This window comes from Tursiops truncatus, chromosome 1 (genome assembly GCF_011762595.2).
Source record: "Tursiops truncatus isolate mTurTru1 chromosome 1, mTurTru1.mat.Y, whole genome shotgun sequence".
Classification (NCBI taxonomy): domain Eukaryota; kingdom Metazoa; phylum Chordata; class Mammalia; order Artiodactyla; family Delphinidae; genus Tursiops; species Tursiops truncatus.
In genome coordinates this window covers 96,188,903-96,204,928 of record NC_047034.1, presented here as the reverse complement: position 1 = coordinate 96,204,928, position 16,026 = coordinate 96,188,903, and the positions used below count along the sequence as shown (strand labels likewise).

Here is a 16,026-nt window from a genome sequence, read left to right as displayed (position 1 = left end):
CTGTCAACAGATTCCTACTGGGAAGCTCAGGTCCAAACTGACTGTGGACTCGCCTAAAGCAGCTTTTAAATAAATAAACATTAACACTAAATAAACTGAGAACTAGCGCAAATAATAGATCGAATTGTTTGGTCAAACAAAAGTTCATAATAATGTAATCAAATGGCTCATCATATATTGCATAATGTAGAAAAGAAGGAAAACAAAATGAGACACTGTACTGGAGTACAAGAGCTTTATATAGTATGAAGAAACAAAGAGTTACAGGGCTTCCCTGGTGGCGCAGTGGTTGAGAGTCCGCCTGCCGATGCACGGGACACAGGTTCGTGCCCTGGTCCGGGAAGATCCCACATGCCGCGGAGCGGCTGGGCCCGTGGGCCATGGCCGCTGAGCCCACGGGCCATGGCCGCTGAGCCCGCGCGTCCGGAGCCTGTGCTCCGCAACGGGAGAGGCCGTGACAGTGAGAGGCCCGCGTACCGCAAAAAAAAAAAGAGTTATAAAAAGACAAGAAAGGGAAGGAAGAGAAAAAAATGAAATAATATTTACTGAATATCTATTAAGTACAAAGCCATTAGAAATTAGTTCTCATAGTAATACTATGTAAGAGCTAGATATTATTTCTCATTTTACAGGTGAAGAGACTGAGACTTTAGGAATTAAGTAATTTTTCCAAAGTCAAACAGAAATTAGACAAATCAGGATTCAGGCCCAAATTTGTTCTTGCAACTGTAATAACCTACTTTACGACATTTTTCATTATATTTACTTCTGAATTGATAAGTATAATTTATCAGAATTGCTTTCAGTAAAACCTTTCTAATGTTTCTAATATGCATCACCCTTTCTAAGGTATGTTTTTTAAACAGTAATTCTTTTGAATCAGAGGGCTTAAATGGAATTCTAGCTGATAAGCTTGCAAAAGCGTTTCTGTGGTTCAACACACAGAATTCCCCAGTACTCATTGGCCTTAATCAAATAAGACTGAAGAGTGATATCACCATTTCAAGATTCTCCTCCAAATCTTGTCTAAATTTAGCTTAAGCTTGAAGTTCCCTCTCCATGTGTGATATTTGGCTGTGTTTTTTTGTTTTTTTTTTTTTAAAAAAAGAATGGAAGAAAGCTGCTGCTTCAGATTCACTTTCAAATGAAAACATCTCCACCGCTAGTACAGACTACATGTGACTGTCATAACCACACTTTGAACATGCAGGGTCTTACGCTCCTCTTATTCTAACCTATAAATCATAAAGTTACAATGAAGACTTCCTCCTGATTTCCTGAAGGGAATTCAAAAACTTGCTACCACAACCCAGGACAGCTACTTCTCTACACACGTTGCCAAGCACAGACCCACAATTTCTAAGGAAGCTGTTCCTTTAGATTGCATTTGGTGAAACCATAAAAATGTTACTTACTGATTTCGTTAATTGGGAGACTGGAGGTAATGTTGGCATAGGTGCTATGGTAGCTTTAGGTGTTGTAAAAGGAAGGACGTTTGGTTGTGAAATTATAGGACCAGGAATCATCACCCAGTAGATATTGTACTTCTCAACAACTGTGGCTCTGAAATGCAGTACCAGCGAGAGTGAGATTAGACAGAACCATGATTGTGGCCCACCATAATCAAATAGAAAAAAAAAGAGTAATGAACTAGGGACATACCACTTAATACAGGTATACCTTGGAGATATTGCAGGTTCGGTTCCAGACCACCACAATAAAGCGAATATCACAATAAAGTGAGTAACAGAATTTGGGGGGTTCCCAGTGCATATAAAAGTTATGTTTACACTATACTGTAGTCTATTAAGTGTGCAATAGCACTATATCTAAAAAAAAAAAATGAATATACCTTAATTTTAAAATACGTTATTGCTAAAAACTACTAACCATCATCTGAGCCTTCAGCAAATTATAGTAACATCAAAGATCACTGATCACAGATCACCATAACAAATATAATAATGATAAAAAGTTTGAAATATTACAGCAATTACCAAACTGTGGCACAGAGACACAAGGTGAGCAAATGCTGTTGGAAAAATGGTGCCCACAGACCCACTCAATGCAGGGTTGCCACAAATCAATTTGTAAAAAGACAGTATCTGTGAAGCCAAATAATGCAAAGCACAATAAAACAAGGATGCCTGTAATACCTGACAGAAGTTCGTGTGAGGCAAATCTCTAATGACTCTCTTCCACTTCACCACCAAATGAATTTTAATTACTCTCTCTCTCTCTCTCTTCTCTTACTTGTCTGTTCTCTGGGCATATTCACAGCAACCAGGAATGTCAGACCCCGGGACTAAAGTGCACAGATTTCCACTCCTGACATAAGAGAACATACCACTACTACTACACTTTTCATAGTGGTCAAATTATTCTAAAAGCCACGTGTAACAGGCAGCTACAGCAAAAAGCTATATAGAGGCTGCATAAGCAACCATCAGTTCTTACTGGGGTCATATTCCCTTTCTCACATTCCACTCAACACACAGGTGCAAAGCTGCATTACTGTGTGCCGGTGACCTGTGCACAAAGTGAAGCAGAAAATAGTGCCAGGCCAGGAAAGCAATTCTCCCTTTAAAATATGTCTATAACACCACTCAGGAATCATTGTATGGCTTTATGACATTCCATTTCCCCCTTGCATGTAAGATTAAGAGAGAAGTACTATTCTAATTCTACTGAATTTCATAATTCTGAGGAGCACACATGATCTTACTTTTTTGACAATCTAATCTGCAAGTTGTGACACTGCAAAAAAAAAAGTCATCCAAATTTCAGGACTGCTTCTTTTCATATTCTCATACTAATACAGGAACAAATCTATAAAAAAGTATTAGTCCATATACCCTATAGACTCAAGTATTAATTGATGGCTCTCATTAGTGTGAAGGCACTACAACACTTCATTCACTCAACAAATGTCTATTAAGTGTCCATTAGGTCCTTGGTCCTGTGCTAAGTGCTCAGTATATATGCTGAAGAAAAAACAAACAAAAAAGCAAAACAGCCACTTACATCAGTAAGGTGGTGTCATTACTACACCACACCGCTGCCATACAGGTGAATGTCCAATAGGTATAAAAAAAGATACAGACTATTATTATTTCAATTATACTAGTTACTGAGTTGTAAACTCTTCTACTCACAGAAACTTTATGTGGTTTGGGGCACTGCTTGGAGCATTCCAATAGACTTTAATTTCTCTTTTATTGGATGGACTTGTGTGACTCACAGCTGATCCCTGAAATAAAATGGAAAAGAACTACCATTCAGACACTCAATAGCTCAACATAGCTGGAACTACAGCCATTTTGCAAAGTAATTTACCATTGCATGACCTTGGCATTGTGGTAGACTTTTATTTAGAACAGGGACTCAGGTGCTCAATAAATACATGTTGATTGATTGACACCAAATTAGCAGCCGGCTCTATGAACAAACTAGAGTCAGCAGAAGTTTAAGAACTGAAGAGAGTTATGAATACTGTGTGTTGATGTTATATAAAGCCTGCTCATTATTTCATTTATACTGTAAGTTTATTTTTTTATCAATAGATGCAAACAGAATGCATAAGATTCATCAAAAGAAAAAATTCCTGCCTCCAAATATGCAATATTATATTTTAGTAATTCCTTTCTCTTGAACAATCTTGTTTCCCACATTCTTTCACCTGGCAAATTCCTACGCATTCTTTGAGGTCTAGCTGAGATAATCTCCACTCTCTCAATTCCCTCCAGCCTGTGTGCAGCACCTCTGCTATGCTTCTCACCCACCCTGTGTATGGTTCTAATCTAAGTCATCATACTATTCCATTTATGTGTCTGTCCTATATTCATACGTTCTACTTATGTGCCATACAGTATATGCCCATACGCTTTACTTATGTGTAAGGCTATGAGCTCTTCAAAGAACAAGTCCTGTCCATCACCACAATCCATGCAGGAAAGTTCCTGGTATAATAAATGTTCATTAAATTAATTAATTACAAAAATTAGACCTCTGTTCCACTCTAGAACTCTATCTTCAATATTAACATCTTTCGAAATTCAATATAATAGGAGTCTATACTATATAAAATATCAAAAGCCATAAACTCTTCAAGCTGCAACCCTACCTTTTCTAGGATGTTGTATAAAAATATCTTGCCAGGGGCTTCCCTGGTGGCACAGTGGTTGAGAGTCCGCCTGCCAATGCAGGGGACATGGGTTCATGCCCCGGTCCGGGAAGATCCCACATGCCGCGGAGCGACTGGGCCTGTGAGTCATGGCCGCTGAGCCTGCGCGTCCGGAGCCTGTGCTCCGCAACGGGAGAGGCCACAACAGTGAGAGGCCCGCATACCACAAAAAAAAAAAAAAAAAAAAAAAAAAAATATCTTGCCAGTAGAAAAATTAGGGAGAAAGTCTGATCAACATGAATGTACTCAGATGTCTGCAATGCATGGGTCATTGTTTATCTTGCAAACACCACCTTCTGGTGAAAAGACCCATGGAAACTGACAGAAATCAGTTTCAAACTAAACACAAACCTGTATATCTTCACAGGTCAGAAGCTGTGACACTTGACTGTCAATCAATGTGAAGGAGCCAATAGGAGGGCCAGTCAAATTCTCATCACGTGCTTCTAAGAGAAAGCCTTTAAATGGTGGCCCTGACAAAGTAACTAAGAAACAAACGAAAAGATAAGTTAGGAGTTTAGCAACATCCCCCAAAAAACACTGTTTAAAGGAGGTACATCACCAAATCAGGTGTATATATAGAAAGCTACTCCAGGAGAGAAAACAGTAGAGATCATCCTATAGTCAAAGAAATTCTAAACCGTGTTCCACAGGACATTATTCCATGAGATGTAATAGCCATTCCACAGGGAAGAAAAGGTAGGTTATGGTCAGAGTGTGGTCCATGAGGCCAAAGTAGTTTGAAAAATGCTGGTTGAAAGTAAATACTTTTGTCTTTACTGCAAACGTCTCAGGCCCTTTAACATTCTACTGTGCAGTATGAAACTCTAAGAAATATAATATATATAACAGAGTGTTCCAAATTTATTTTTCCATATACCCTTTTTGCTAGAGCGTATCTATTAATATTCTGCATTTCTAAAGTTGCAGAAAATAAAATTTGTAAAATGCTTTTATAGATACATCCTTAATAGACTATTAAGTTTCAGCCTACCTTTTGCCAGAATTAGGGAAACACAAGAGATTATACTATGTCAAGAAGGATAAGGGTTTAACATCTTAAGCCAGATAAAATAAGCTTTATTTTATGTATTTCTATTGAGTAAATAGTACTGTTAATGAAGATATATTAAATAATGACAAAAACATATTTTCAAACCTATTCTGGGGAATTCCCTGGCAGTCCAGTGATTAGACTTGGTGCTTTCACTGCCAGGGCCGGGTTCATCGCTGGTCGGGGAACTAAGAGCCCGCAGGCCATGTGGTGTGTCCCAAAAAAAAAAAACACCTATTCTGAATGGATAGTAAATATACTACTTAAGTAATATAATCATCTGTAGTAGTTAAACACAAAAATGAGAAGTATAAGATCATGGTATCTTATAAAAGCAGATGAACAGATTAACTGAAACTGTATAAATCCAACAGTAATAAAGATTCAATTTACAGTAAAAAAGTGAAATTCAAAATGTAAATTGTTAATACCAGCACAGTACCTTTGATCTGCTCTCCTGGCCTGAATGTCGTCTGACTCACTGAGATGTAGCAAGGGGGATCAGACTGTGGAGTACGACCATGTTCAGGAATCATTCCATGGCATGACTTCGTTACTTTTCCACTGGGATAATTAGCCACAGAACTAACGAGCAACAGAAGTATGAAGGCACCAAGGGTAAATCCAGGAACTGCCATCTCAAAAAGAAGATTAAAAGCACATTATTTTTAAAGGTAATTAATTAAAATATAAATGCTTTCACATCACAGGATAGTAAGTTCTAGACAACTATTTACTTTCATAGGCAGTTAACCACATTCTCAAATATATGTACTATAAAGAATGAGATGTGTGAAGTTTGTCCTGGATTTGTATCTCAGCTCTACCAGTTACCAAATGTGAAATTTTAAGCAAGTCATTAAGTCTCATTCCTTACCTGAAAAATAAGGAAACGAAAACGCTCCTTTCAAAACTGTTTGAATAAAATTTAGATACAGCCAAAGGTCTGACAAGGAAGATAATAAATGTTAGCTTTCATTAGCATGATGGGGAAATAATAAAATAATCCAGTAAAAGCAAAAGGTTTTGCTCCACTTCATCCTAGAAAGCTTAAAGAACAAATAAGAAATGTTTCTTCTGGATTTAAATATCATCACCTGAATAAATCTCTGATATGATTTCTCCCAACTTCCCATTAAACTAGTCATGGTGACAATTTAATTTGCAACACCGAAAACTGAGGCTAACAACCAATTGCAAGAGACAGTATTTCTATTACCTATAGCCCAAATACTTCTGAATTAAGAAACATGATTGTTAACCCAGGCAATTTTCTTCTCTCATCCAGTTTATCTGCCTCTTACCATCTGCCTAACAGAAAACCAGTCCCACCCTTGTCTAGCTCACTTTGTGCATATATGCAGAACCTGCAAATCATAGTATTTAACAAGGCTAGAGGTAGATGGGTAGGGACATGTTATATGGCAGTAAAGTCCACACGGTGGACAGGCTGCAGATGGGAAGAGCTCAAAGGCAGTTCATTCTCCACAGAAATGGGCGTTTTCTATACATGGTCATAGACAAAAATAAAAGCATCCTTAGAATCACTAGAACAAATTATCCTTTTATAGTCATGTAAATTATAAACCCCACATTGGACCAGAGCTAAACTATAGAAATTCCTGCTAGACACCAGAAATTGTGCTGGAGTTATACTCTTTAACCAGCCCTGCACATTACACCAGTAGCTACCAAGTAGATAGCTTTGGGTCCAACTCTATACCCCTATATTTCATCAAACATTGATGCTAGATAGAATTCTTCTTATTTAAAGATAAGCAAAAGGAACAAATGAACCATTCAAGAGCTTCTGAAAAATTCTATATCGTAAGAGCAGCATAAGATTTCTCTGTAGACTCAGAGGAAAAGCATAACCCTGAAAATAGTTAATTACGATAGGAAACAATATTTAAGAAAATAACTGCTAAGGAATGGAGCAATAGAAAATCTTCTGTTCAAACATGGCTTCCAGGTCCTTTCGTTAGGGGCAGACCTGATTTTAGGACCATACAAGGTTTACTGGAGAAGATCAAGGTAATTATTTTAACCATGTGATCTTGGCTAAGTTATTATGAAAATTAAATGCAGAAATGTGCCTCACTCAAAGAATGGTACAGTGGGAAGAGTTAGTTTGCTTTAACAAATATTTATTTGGCACTGACTTCCTGCCAGGTGAAAGTGGAAACAAGACTTTATTTCTAGTCTCTGTTATGCATTAAGTAGCTGAATAACATCAATCAGGTCACTTAATCTCTGTCTCAGTTTCTTCATTTGCAAAATATAACAGATGAACTGGAATAAATTCAGGGAAATACTAACATTACGATTTTAGGATAAAGCAAAGTGGAAAAGCATACTGGGAATTATTAGAGCATGAAGTATAAGATGGGAAAGGGAAGTGACAAAGACACCACTACCTGTCATTCATTAGGAAAATATAACAAACAAGGTCAGCGAGAGAAGTAGACAACAGCAATTACTTTGTCCTTAGTCAGATACTGACCACTCAAGGTAAAGTTCTATTTTCATAACAATGGCCAATGACGGTTTCCCAGTTAATGATTTAAGGAAACTTTTTCAAATGAACATATTAATTCATTAGGCAATCTATGCCAACAGATTGCATAGTTATGAAAAGGAATAAAGAGTTATACGTGGAAACATTTAAGCTAAAATTATGGAATGTGGATATGAGCTATTACATTACGAGATCATTCTTCAAGCCCTGGAAAAACTTGTATGATTTTTGTATTTTGTATGATTTTGTATGATTTTTACAGGTATGTAAAATTTTGTATGATTTTTGCAGGTTTTTAATATTTTGTATGATGTTTATAGGTTTTTAATATTCACATTCTACCATGAGTATAATATAGAGAAATAAAAGAAAAGATATCATAACTTGCATTTTGTCATCCCAGGACAAAGACAGACCTATTAGTTTAAAAGGTTAAAAGAGAGGTTCTCCTGATTCTCTAACTGAAATATTACCAAACCTGATGAGATTTATACAGTTTTCTTTCTTGCCTGAAAGACAGGCACTTAGTAAAACGGTATAACAACTGCCTTTACCATGCGCTACATACATCTCACATGAAGATAAAACTTCAAAACGAGTGTATTCTTTATTATCTGAATACCAGATATTGATAGGCCACTCAATATGCTATTACTGAACTAGGCCCAGTTAACAGTTGCCAAGTCTCCAGACCATCTGTCTTACTAGTCTGTTATGGTCCAGGAAATGGTTCCCTCTTGTTGCTTCTTCCCACAACTAGAGTTAACACTATTACAATCAATGATCTTATAGTACTATATATTTGGTCAATTGTTTCAGGTTTCCTAATCATCACTAAATGTATCTGAGGTTCAGCCACATGTTGGTAATGCAAGAAACAATAATTGTGTAAAATAGGCAGAATACAAATAATACAGCTAGTAACATTTATAAGGTCATAAGTAAGAATTTAAGCTAAGAACTTCCATTAGGTATAGCCCAGTATCTCCCCAGGTCACCTGACCAGTTTGTTTTACACCAATCACTATCTTTAAGGGAAATAATATATTGGCATCGTACATAAAGTTCACCAAAGATGTCTGCATGTACAAGGTGTGTGATGGGTAATCAACCCCTTACTGGATTGAGAAAGGAATGTTATTTTTCAACGAGTTACATGACTGGTGCCAGAAGAAAAATCGATCTTCATGGTTGAGCAGGTATTTCTGCCTTTGGGGAAGTCTGGTTAACCCATAATACAGATGCATAGTGCACACTAGGAGGGAGGGAGGGGGGAGTGCACACACAAAGGGGCAGAGAAAAAATATTATGTTTAAATTTTTCTTGTATTGCCTTAAAACGTGAATATTTATTTCATCATAACCATAATATACAAACACTGCAATCCCTAAAGCACTTAAATGCTCCATTCAAAATTTCCATCAAGTACATACTACAAACAATGTATAAAGTAAATAACTACTTATTCTATATTGTTTTTATTTTATTACTAAAACTGCACTGGCATTATATTCTTTTACTTTGTTATAAGTATAAAATTTTCAATTAACTTATGAGTTAAACATGCTTTAGTTTCTGGGCTTTTGGCCTAGTGACAGAACCACCATTTATAATATTGCTTCCATTAAAAAATAGAATTGAAATTCCAAGCTGAATTAAAAGTTAATTTTGGGACACAGCACATGTGTAATTTCAGCATTTCATCTAGGATCTGGGGCAAACCTGGTAGGCCTGTGACCAAAACCTAGATGGACTGGGGTTAGAGGTACAAATAGATGTTCACTTGTACAGTGAGAGAATTAGGCAGAAAGTTTTAGAAAAGTAGGTAGAACCAGAGAAGGATAAGAAGGTTGATAAAATCAGAAAAGTTAAGACTAAGCACAAGAGATATACAGAAAGCAATGAAATTTCTATAACAATAAGAAAGGAAAGGATTACATTTTAATACGGGGTGGGGGCGGGGGGGGGAATAAAGGGGCCATAGTGTGAATAAGAAGAAAAAGAAACAGACATGTGGTGGGAAACTGGTAGATAGTACATCTAATGTAATCCTTACAACAAGCAGATATTATCATCATTTTAGAGATGAAGAAACTGAGACCAGGGAGTGTACCCGAAACCGTGTACACTTTTAGGATTAGAACCTAAATCTAACTCCAACATTCTCATTCTCTTCACTCCACATCATTGCTCCCTCCTTGGAGAGAGAAGGATGTGGAAAGTAAACAGGTACAGCAAGAATCCAAATTTCACAATGAACAATGTGAGTGGGGGCATGCTGTAACAAACATGAAATCTAAATTAGCCTACTTGGGCTTCCCTGGTGGCGCAGTGGTTGAGAGTCCGCCTGCCGATGCAGGGGACACGGGTTCGTGCCCTGGTCCGCGAAGATCCCACATGCCGCGGAGCAGCTGGGCCGGTGAGCCATGGCCGCTGAGCCTGCGCGTCTGGAGCCTGTGCTCCGCAACGGGAGAGGCCACAGCAGTGAGACGCCCGCGTACCGGAAAAAAAAAAAAAGTAGTACAATGCCTAAAAACACTAAGTTGCCAATAAATGGTTATTGCCATTATTTATAATCACTAGCAACTCTCCGCATCACCAGTATGTGCTAATTTCTTCTGAACGCTATTGTGGTTAAACAACGGAGGTTTCCATATATTTCTTTCATCTGCATTTAACTTGTTCAAGCTTTCTGAAATATTTCAGAAAATTTGCTCCCCTTCTTTCTAGCAATTTAACTTTACATTCATAGAAAACTTCCACATCAAGAGTTAAATTGACTTTGATAGCTGGATCTCAAATTATAGGGAAATTGAAAAACAGGTCAAGTATTTCCACTTCCCCAGATAAAAATGTTTCAGACTCCATTTTCACAGCAGGAAGTACAGAGAAAAATGATTTTTTAAATTAAAAATTGGAGTTATGACATTTTCAGTAAAGATTCTAAAAAACATAGAGCATAAAAAATGGTGGCACAATGAGATCTGTCAGGTCTGACAACCTAAAATGGTTGAAAAGAATTCTGAAAAGAATTTAGAGTTTAAGTAAAAGGAAAGGTAGAGGAAACCACTGAAGAAACAGGAATTGGGAGCTCTCTGATATAATTCTGATTCCTCTAATCACAGCATCCTCAGAAAGCAACTTTTCCACTTTATTCATTCTCTGGAAAAATGATTGGAAGCAAATATCTTATTACACACAGAGCTTTCATCTGGATCATTCCACATGGCCCTCACAATAGTCCTGTCCTAAAAACAATATTAGGTGCTAAGTGGAATGGTCCCTTCTCTAAAGGCACAAAACTAATAGATGAAACAAAAGCAAATACCATTAATATATCATTTAAATGATGTTACTATTTATTGAATGCCTGTTCTATTCTAGTCAACATAGTAGGTGCTTCACATGTATGAACTCTAATCCCTGGAAAAAACAAAAACGTATTTTTATTGCATGGAAATTGAAGCTCACAGAGGATATTTAAAAAAAAAAAAAAAAAAAAACTACTGCCTAAGATCACATAGGGACAGAACAGGAAAAAAGCTGCATTATGGCAATTGAGAGGTAAAGGAGAATATGATAGAAGCGCTAAGGGCTCACAACATATCAGGCATCATGTCAAGGACTTAGCACACATTCCTCAAAACAACCCAGGAAGGTGTGAGGGGTATTATTGTCCCCAGTATGTAAAACAGGGCACTGATTAAGATTCTTGCCAAAGTCACAGCAAATGAGTGGTGAAAAGTATGATCTCCAGTCTAGTCTGTGAGGTTTTAACCACTAAGTCATCCACAGCTTCAAATCAGACACTAAAAGCTGACACAGTAATCCCACAGGAAAAGGGATTCAGAATGAGCACAGTTTGGGAGCAATAAAAGAAGTAGAGATAGAAAGAGCAAAGTGAGAATGGACTTTGGAGGGCAGTGAAGAATAGCCTAACTAGGTCCAAGGTCAAATGTTAGAAACAGTCGTTATAAAAAATACTATAAATCTGGTCCCTCTTCATGACCCTTACGTGAAGATATCAATCCCCAAGACTGTTTTCCTTGACCCCCACATTTCTCTACAGGCTATCCCTTCCATAGCTTCAATTATCACCCCTGAATAATATTTCCCAAGCCTTTCAATATTTCCCAAGCCTTTCATCCCACATCTCCACAATGCTTCAACTCAAATTTCCAACTATACATAGATTTCTGTTTGGATGACATTAAGCTCAATTTTTCTGAAATGAAATTATTTTTTCCTCCAAACTAGTTCTTGAATCTGACTTTCCTATTTTGATGGTGGCCTATCAACACATTTCTAGTCAACAAGATTTGAAACCCCAGGACTTCCCTGGTGGCGCAGTGGTTGGGAGTCTGCCTGCCAATGCAGGGGACACAGGTTCAAGCCCTGGTCCGGGAAGATCCCACATGCCGCGGAGCAACTAGGCCCGTGCACCACAACTACTGAGCCTGCGCTCTGGAGCCCACAAGCCACAACTACTGAGCCCACGTGCCACAACTACTGAGGCCCACGCAACTAGAGCCCATGCTCTGCAATCGGAGAGGCCACCACAGTAAGAAGCCCGCGCACCACAAGAAAGAGTAGCCCCCGCTCGCTGCAGCTAGAGAGAGCCCGTGTGCAGCTGCGAAGACCCAACGCAGCCAAAAATTAATTGATTTAAAAAAAAAAAAAGATTTGAAAGCCCAAATTCTCAAGATTTGACTCCAAACACTCTTTGGGATCCCAATTTCCAAATAAGTTCAGCAGATTCGACCTCCACCCTTCCGGACATCTACCTATCCCTTCTGTTTCTCTCTTCTACCTTCCATTCCCTCTGTTACATCTGTCTGCAGTTTTCCATTCCGACACCACCTTCAAGCACAAAGCCTTCATTATCTGTCACCCAGATTCATGAAATACTCTCAATTGGCCTCCCTGTTTCTGTATCTCCATTCGAATCCTACGCAACACCACAAGACCATTTTCCTAAGGCACAATTCTCATCATATCACTCCGCTCACCAAAAACCTTCAACAGCTTCCCTGGAATTATTCAATTAAGGACAAAAGCATTAGGCATTTAATGTGTATTCAGCCCAATCCATGTTCTATCAACAATGTACCATTTGTACTTATTTCTGGAACAAGTACCTCACTTTTTTTCCTCCCCATGTTCTGTCTTCTAACTGGGACCTCCATTATGCCATCCATCAAATTCCTACCTATGTAAAAACAGATATATGTTCAATGGGAAGAAAAATAGATACAGAAAATATCTGAACACTGTGCTTAAACTATGTTAAAAATAAAGGTACATTGCCTATCATTTCATGTAAAATGCAAAAGATTGATAATATCCAATATAAGCAAGCATGTGGAGAAATAAGTGTGCTCATACACTGAAGAGTGTAAATTGCTGCAATATTTTTGGAGGAAATTTGACAATTTCCTACTAAACTAAAATATGTTTAATCTTTGACTGAGGAATTTCACTTCTAGGAATTTATCCTATAAAAAACCCCACACGACAAACAGCACAGGGAATACAGTCAACATTTTATAATAACTCTGTATGGAGTATATTCTATAAAAATGTGAATTACTATGTTGTACACCTGAAACTAATATAATATTGTAAGTCAACAATACTTCAATTTAAAAAAAAGAAAGAAAAAGAAAACCCCCACAATTATGCAATGATTATTTGTAATAGCAAAAGTTTAAGACAATTTAGGTGGTTACAAAAATATACTATGCTGTACCCAGACTCTAAAATACTGTGTACCCACTACTACAGATAACCAACAAGGATCTATATATAGCACAGAGAACTATATTCAATATTTTGTAATAACCTATAAGGGAAAAGAATCTGAAAAAGAACAGACATATACATATGTGTGCATGTAAGTGTGTGTGTGTGTGTGTATCTGAATCACTTTGCTGTACACCTGAACTTAACACATCATTGTAAATCAACTATACTTTAATAAAAACAATTTAAAAATAAAATACCATGTACCCATTTAAAAGAATGAAATAGAGTAGACGATGACTGAAATAACAGCTAATAATTCCTGACTGCTTTCTAAGAGCTAGGCATTCTTTTAAGTCCTTTACGTGTGTTAACTCTTTTCAGAAAAGCTTAGGACGTAAATCTGCCTGTACTTAGGTGGAAACATGCTCTTGTCACAATGAGGAATGAAAACAAGCAAACTACAAAATGATACATAATGTACCAAGTGCATATAAAAGAAAAGGGAAAAGAAAAAACACCATGCTTTAACCGTTCTCAATAGTGGTTACCCCCTAGGAAACTGTTTTCAATATGGGAAAAGAAGTGGACTTCTTCTTTTTAATCCTCTTTGAATTTTGCATATTTTTTAAAGCCTGTAGTGCTTTGTAATTTAAAAAACACTACAAGACATGCATATTTGAAGACTGTAAAGAAACACATTAAATTAATTGTAAGGTGTTCACATTTTTTTCTTTTTTCTATTTTCAAACATTCTATATTACTTTTACTGTTATTGTCATTCAAGGTCCATTTAAAATGCTATCAGCTACTCTGTCCTATGAGACAGTGTGTGGTAAGGACTTTGAAATCACACAGACCTAGGTTTGAATCCAGCAGGTACCACCTTAATGACTGACCTTGGACAAATTATTTAATCTCACTGGGCCTAAAATTTCTCATTTTGTTAGAGACAATGCTACCAATATGAAGGGATTTATGTGAAGATTAAATGAAATAACATCTACGAAACATTTAGCACAGTGCCCACCATAAAAGTCTTCCATTAAAATCCTTTCTTCCTTGGAATTTTGCCTAATTCCGCCAACTTTAACCAGTCTCTTCTGGGACGCTCCAAAAGCTTTGGTTTTTTTGCTAATAAAAAATTTTTCGGCCACAACTGGTTGACTTGTCTTAAGGCAAATTTCTGAAGGCAGCAAAGGCATCCTACTCCTTGATTTCCTTTCACAATGACTACCAGACAACCTTGAAAACAGCACTCAATGCAATGTACTACAATGTGATTTCCAGGGAATCTGACATTACCTAAGTGGACAGGTGTGAAACAGAAGGTACAGCCAGCAAAAAGAATCCACATACTGGCTTATTAAAAGACTTAGTAGAACACATCCCTTTAAACAAAACCATCCTTTAAAAAGTCTAGCTCGTTGTTTTCAGTAAATCAATAGACCAAATTTTAGCCTCCCACTTCTCCACTATCCAAGTAAACATTCAAATCCTTCTACTTTTTCATTAATTCAGAGAAAAAAGAAAATATCTGAACTAAGAAGTTTAGCTTTATAAAGAAATACTTCTAATAATACATTTACAAACGGAAAACTCCCCTTTGCCCTTAGGGCAGCACAAGACAGGGCAGAGGTAACACCTAGTCACCCCAGAGAGTCTCTGAAATTCTAAAGGCACACCAGAGGTGGGGGTGAGGGGAGCTAAGATTTCTAAATTAAAAGACACTTTAAAAGCCAAATAGGGCTCTAAGTAACCTCCATATAGGTAATTACGCTATTAGCTTCAGATAAAAAGGGAGTTTCCGTTGCTTAAAATTAAAAACAAAAAATAAAAACACTGATGCATGAATAAAGTCAATGCTTTTCATGATCCCAGACACGTCTCTACTTACAATCACCCTTTTCATGTGATTAAAGCTCCGTAGTCAAAGTCACGTGTCTTATCATTAATCTAACTCGTTCGTGAGCACTCATTAGCTCAACACAAGCTCGCAAGCTCCAGAACACAGTTTGTTAATAAAGCATCCATCCTGCGTCGCCGACCGCCCGGGTCAGCACAGGCGCCTGCTCTCTCAGTACTGTCACCGAGCTGGATTCAATTTGTAAGCGCTTTGCGAAGAGCTCGGACATAAAGAAAACAGGAGACACTTACCTCGAGAAGCAAAAGCAGCCTATCCAGCTTCCGGTTTTGTTACAACTTATATCTCATTTCAGCAGCTGGGTGGAGCCAGTTTACCCATAAAGAAAAGAGAACGTTTCCCAAACTGAAACGGAAAACTGGATTTGCAAGACCAGTGCTAGTCTTAGGACTCAGTTTCTGAGAATTAACCATTCTATTTTACACAAAGGAACACTTTTTTCCAACTAATAATTGTTTCACTGAGAAAATTAAGTTCTTGTCTTTTACTATAAAACCATTTGAAAATACAACCTGTTCTATATAATGCTAAGTAAAGACAAACCAAAGAACCTGTTTGTGTTTAGGTTAGGGTTGCCAAATTTAGCAAATTAATGTATAGGATGT

The 16,026-nt window shown here is 37.4% G+C and overlaps 1 protein-coding gene across 6 annotated transcripts in view; it reads right to left on the bottom strand.

Annotated features, from left to right (window-relative positions):
• The window catches only part of FRRS1 (ferric chelate reductase 1), a 47,035-nt gene extending 31,622 nt beyond the window's left edge, over positions 1 to 15,413 (bottom strand). For 2 of the 6 annotated variants that reach the window (XM_019919899.3, XM_073810508.1), the window contains exons 1-5: positions 12,894 to 12,916; positions 5,680 to 5,875; positions 4,535 to 4,668; positions 3,156 to 3,250; positions 1,416 to 1,563 (exon numbers count right to left, since the gene is read on the bottom strand). In XM_019919899.3, the coding sequence (XP_019775458.2) occupies positions 1,416 to 1,563; positions 3,156 to 3,250; positions 4,535 to 4,668; positions 5,680 to 5,875; positions 12,894 to 12,914 (594 nt within the window). In that variant the 5' untranslated portion in view covers positions 12,915 to 12,916. Of the gene's footprint in view, positions 1 to 1,415; positions 1,564 to 3,155; positions 3,251 to 4,534; positions 4,669 to 5,679; positions 5,876 to 10,065; positions 10,213 to 12,893; positions 12,971 to 15,394 lie in introns of those variants that run through there. The other 4 variants (XM_019919900.3, XM_019919903.3, XM_019919904.3 and 1 more) reach the window with 4 other exon arrangements.
• Positions 15,414 to 16,026: the final 613 nt, after the last annotated feature.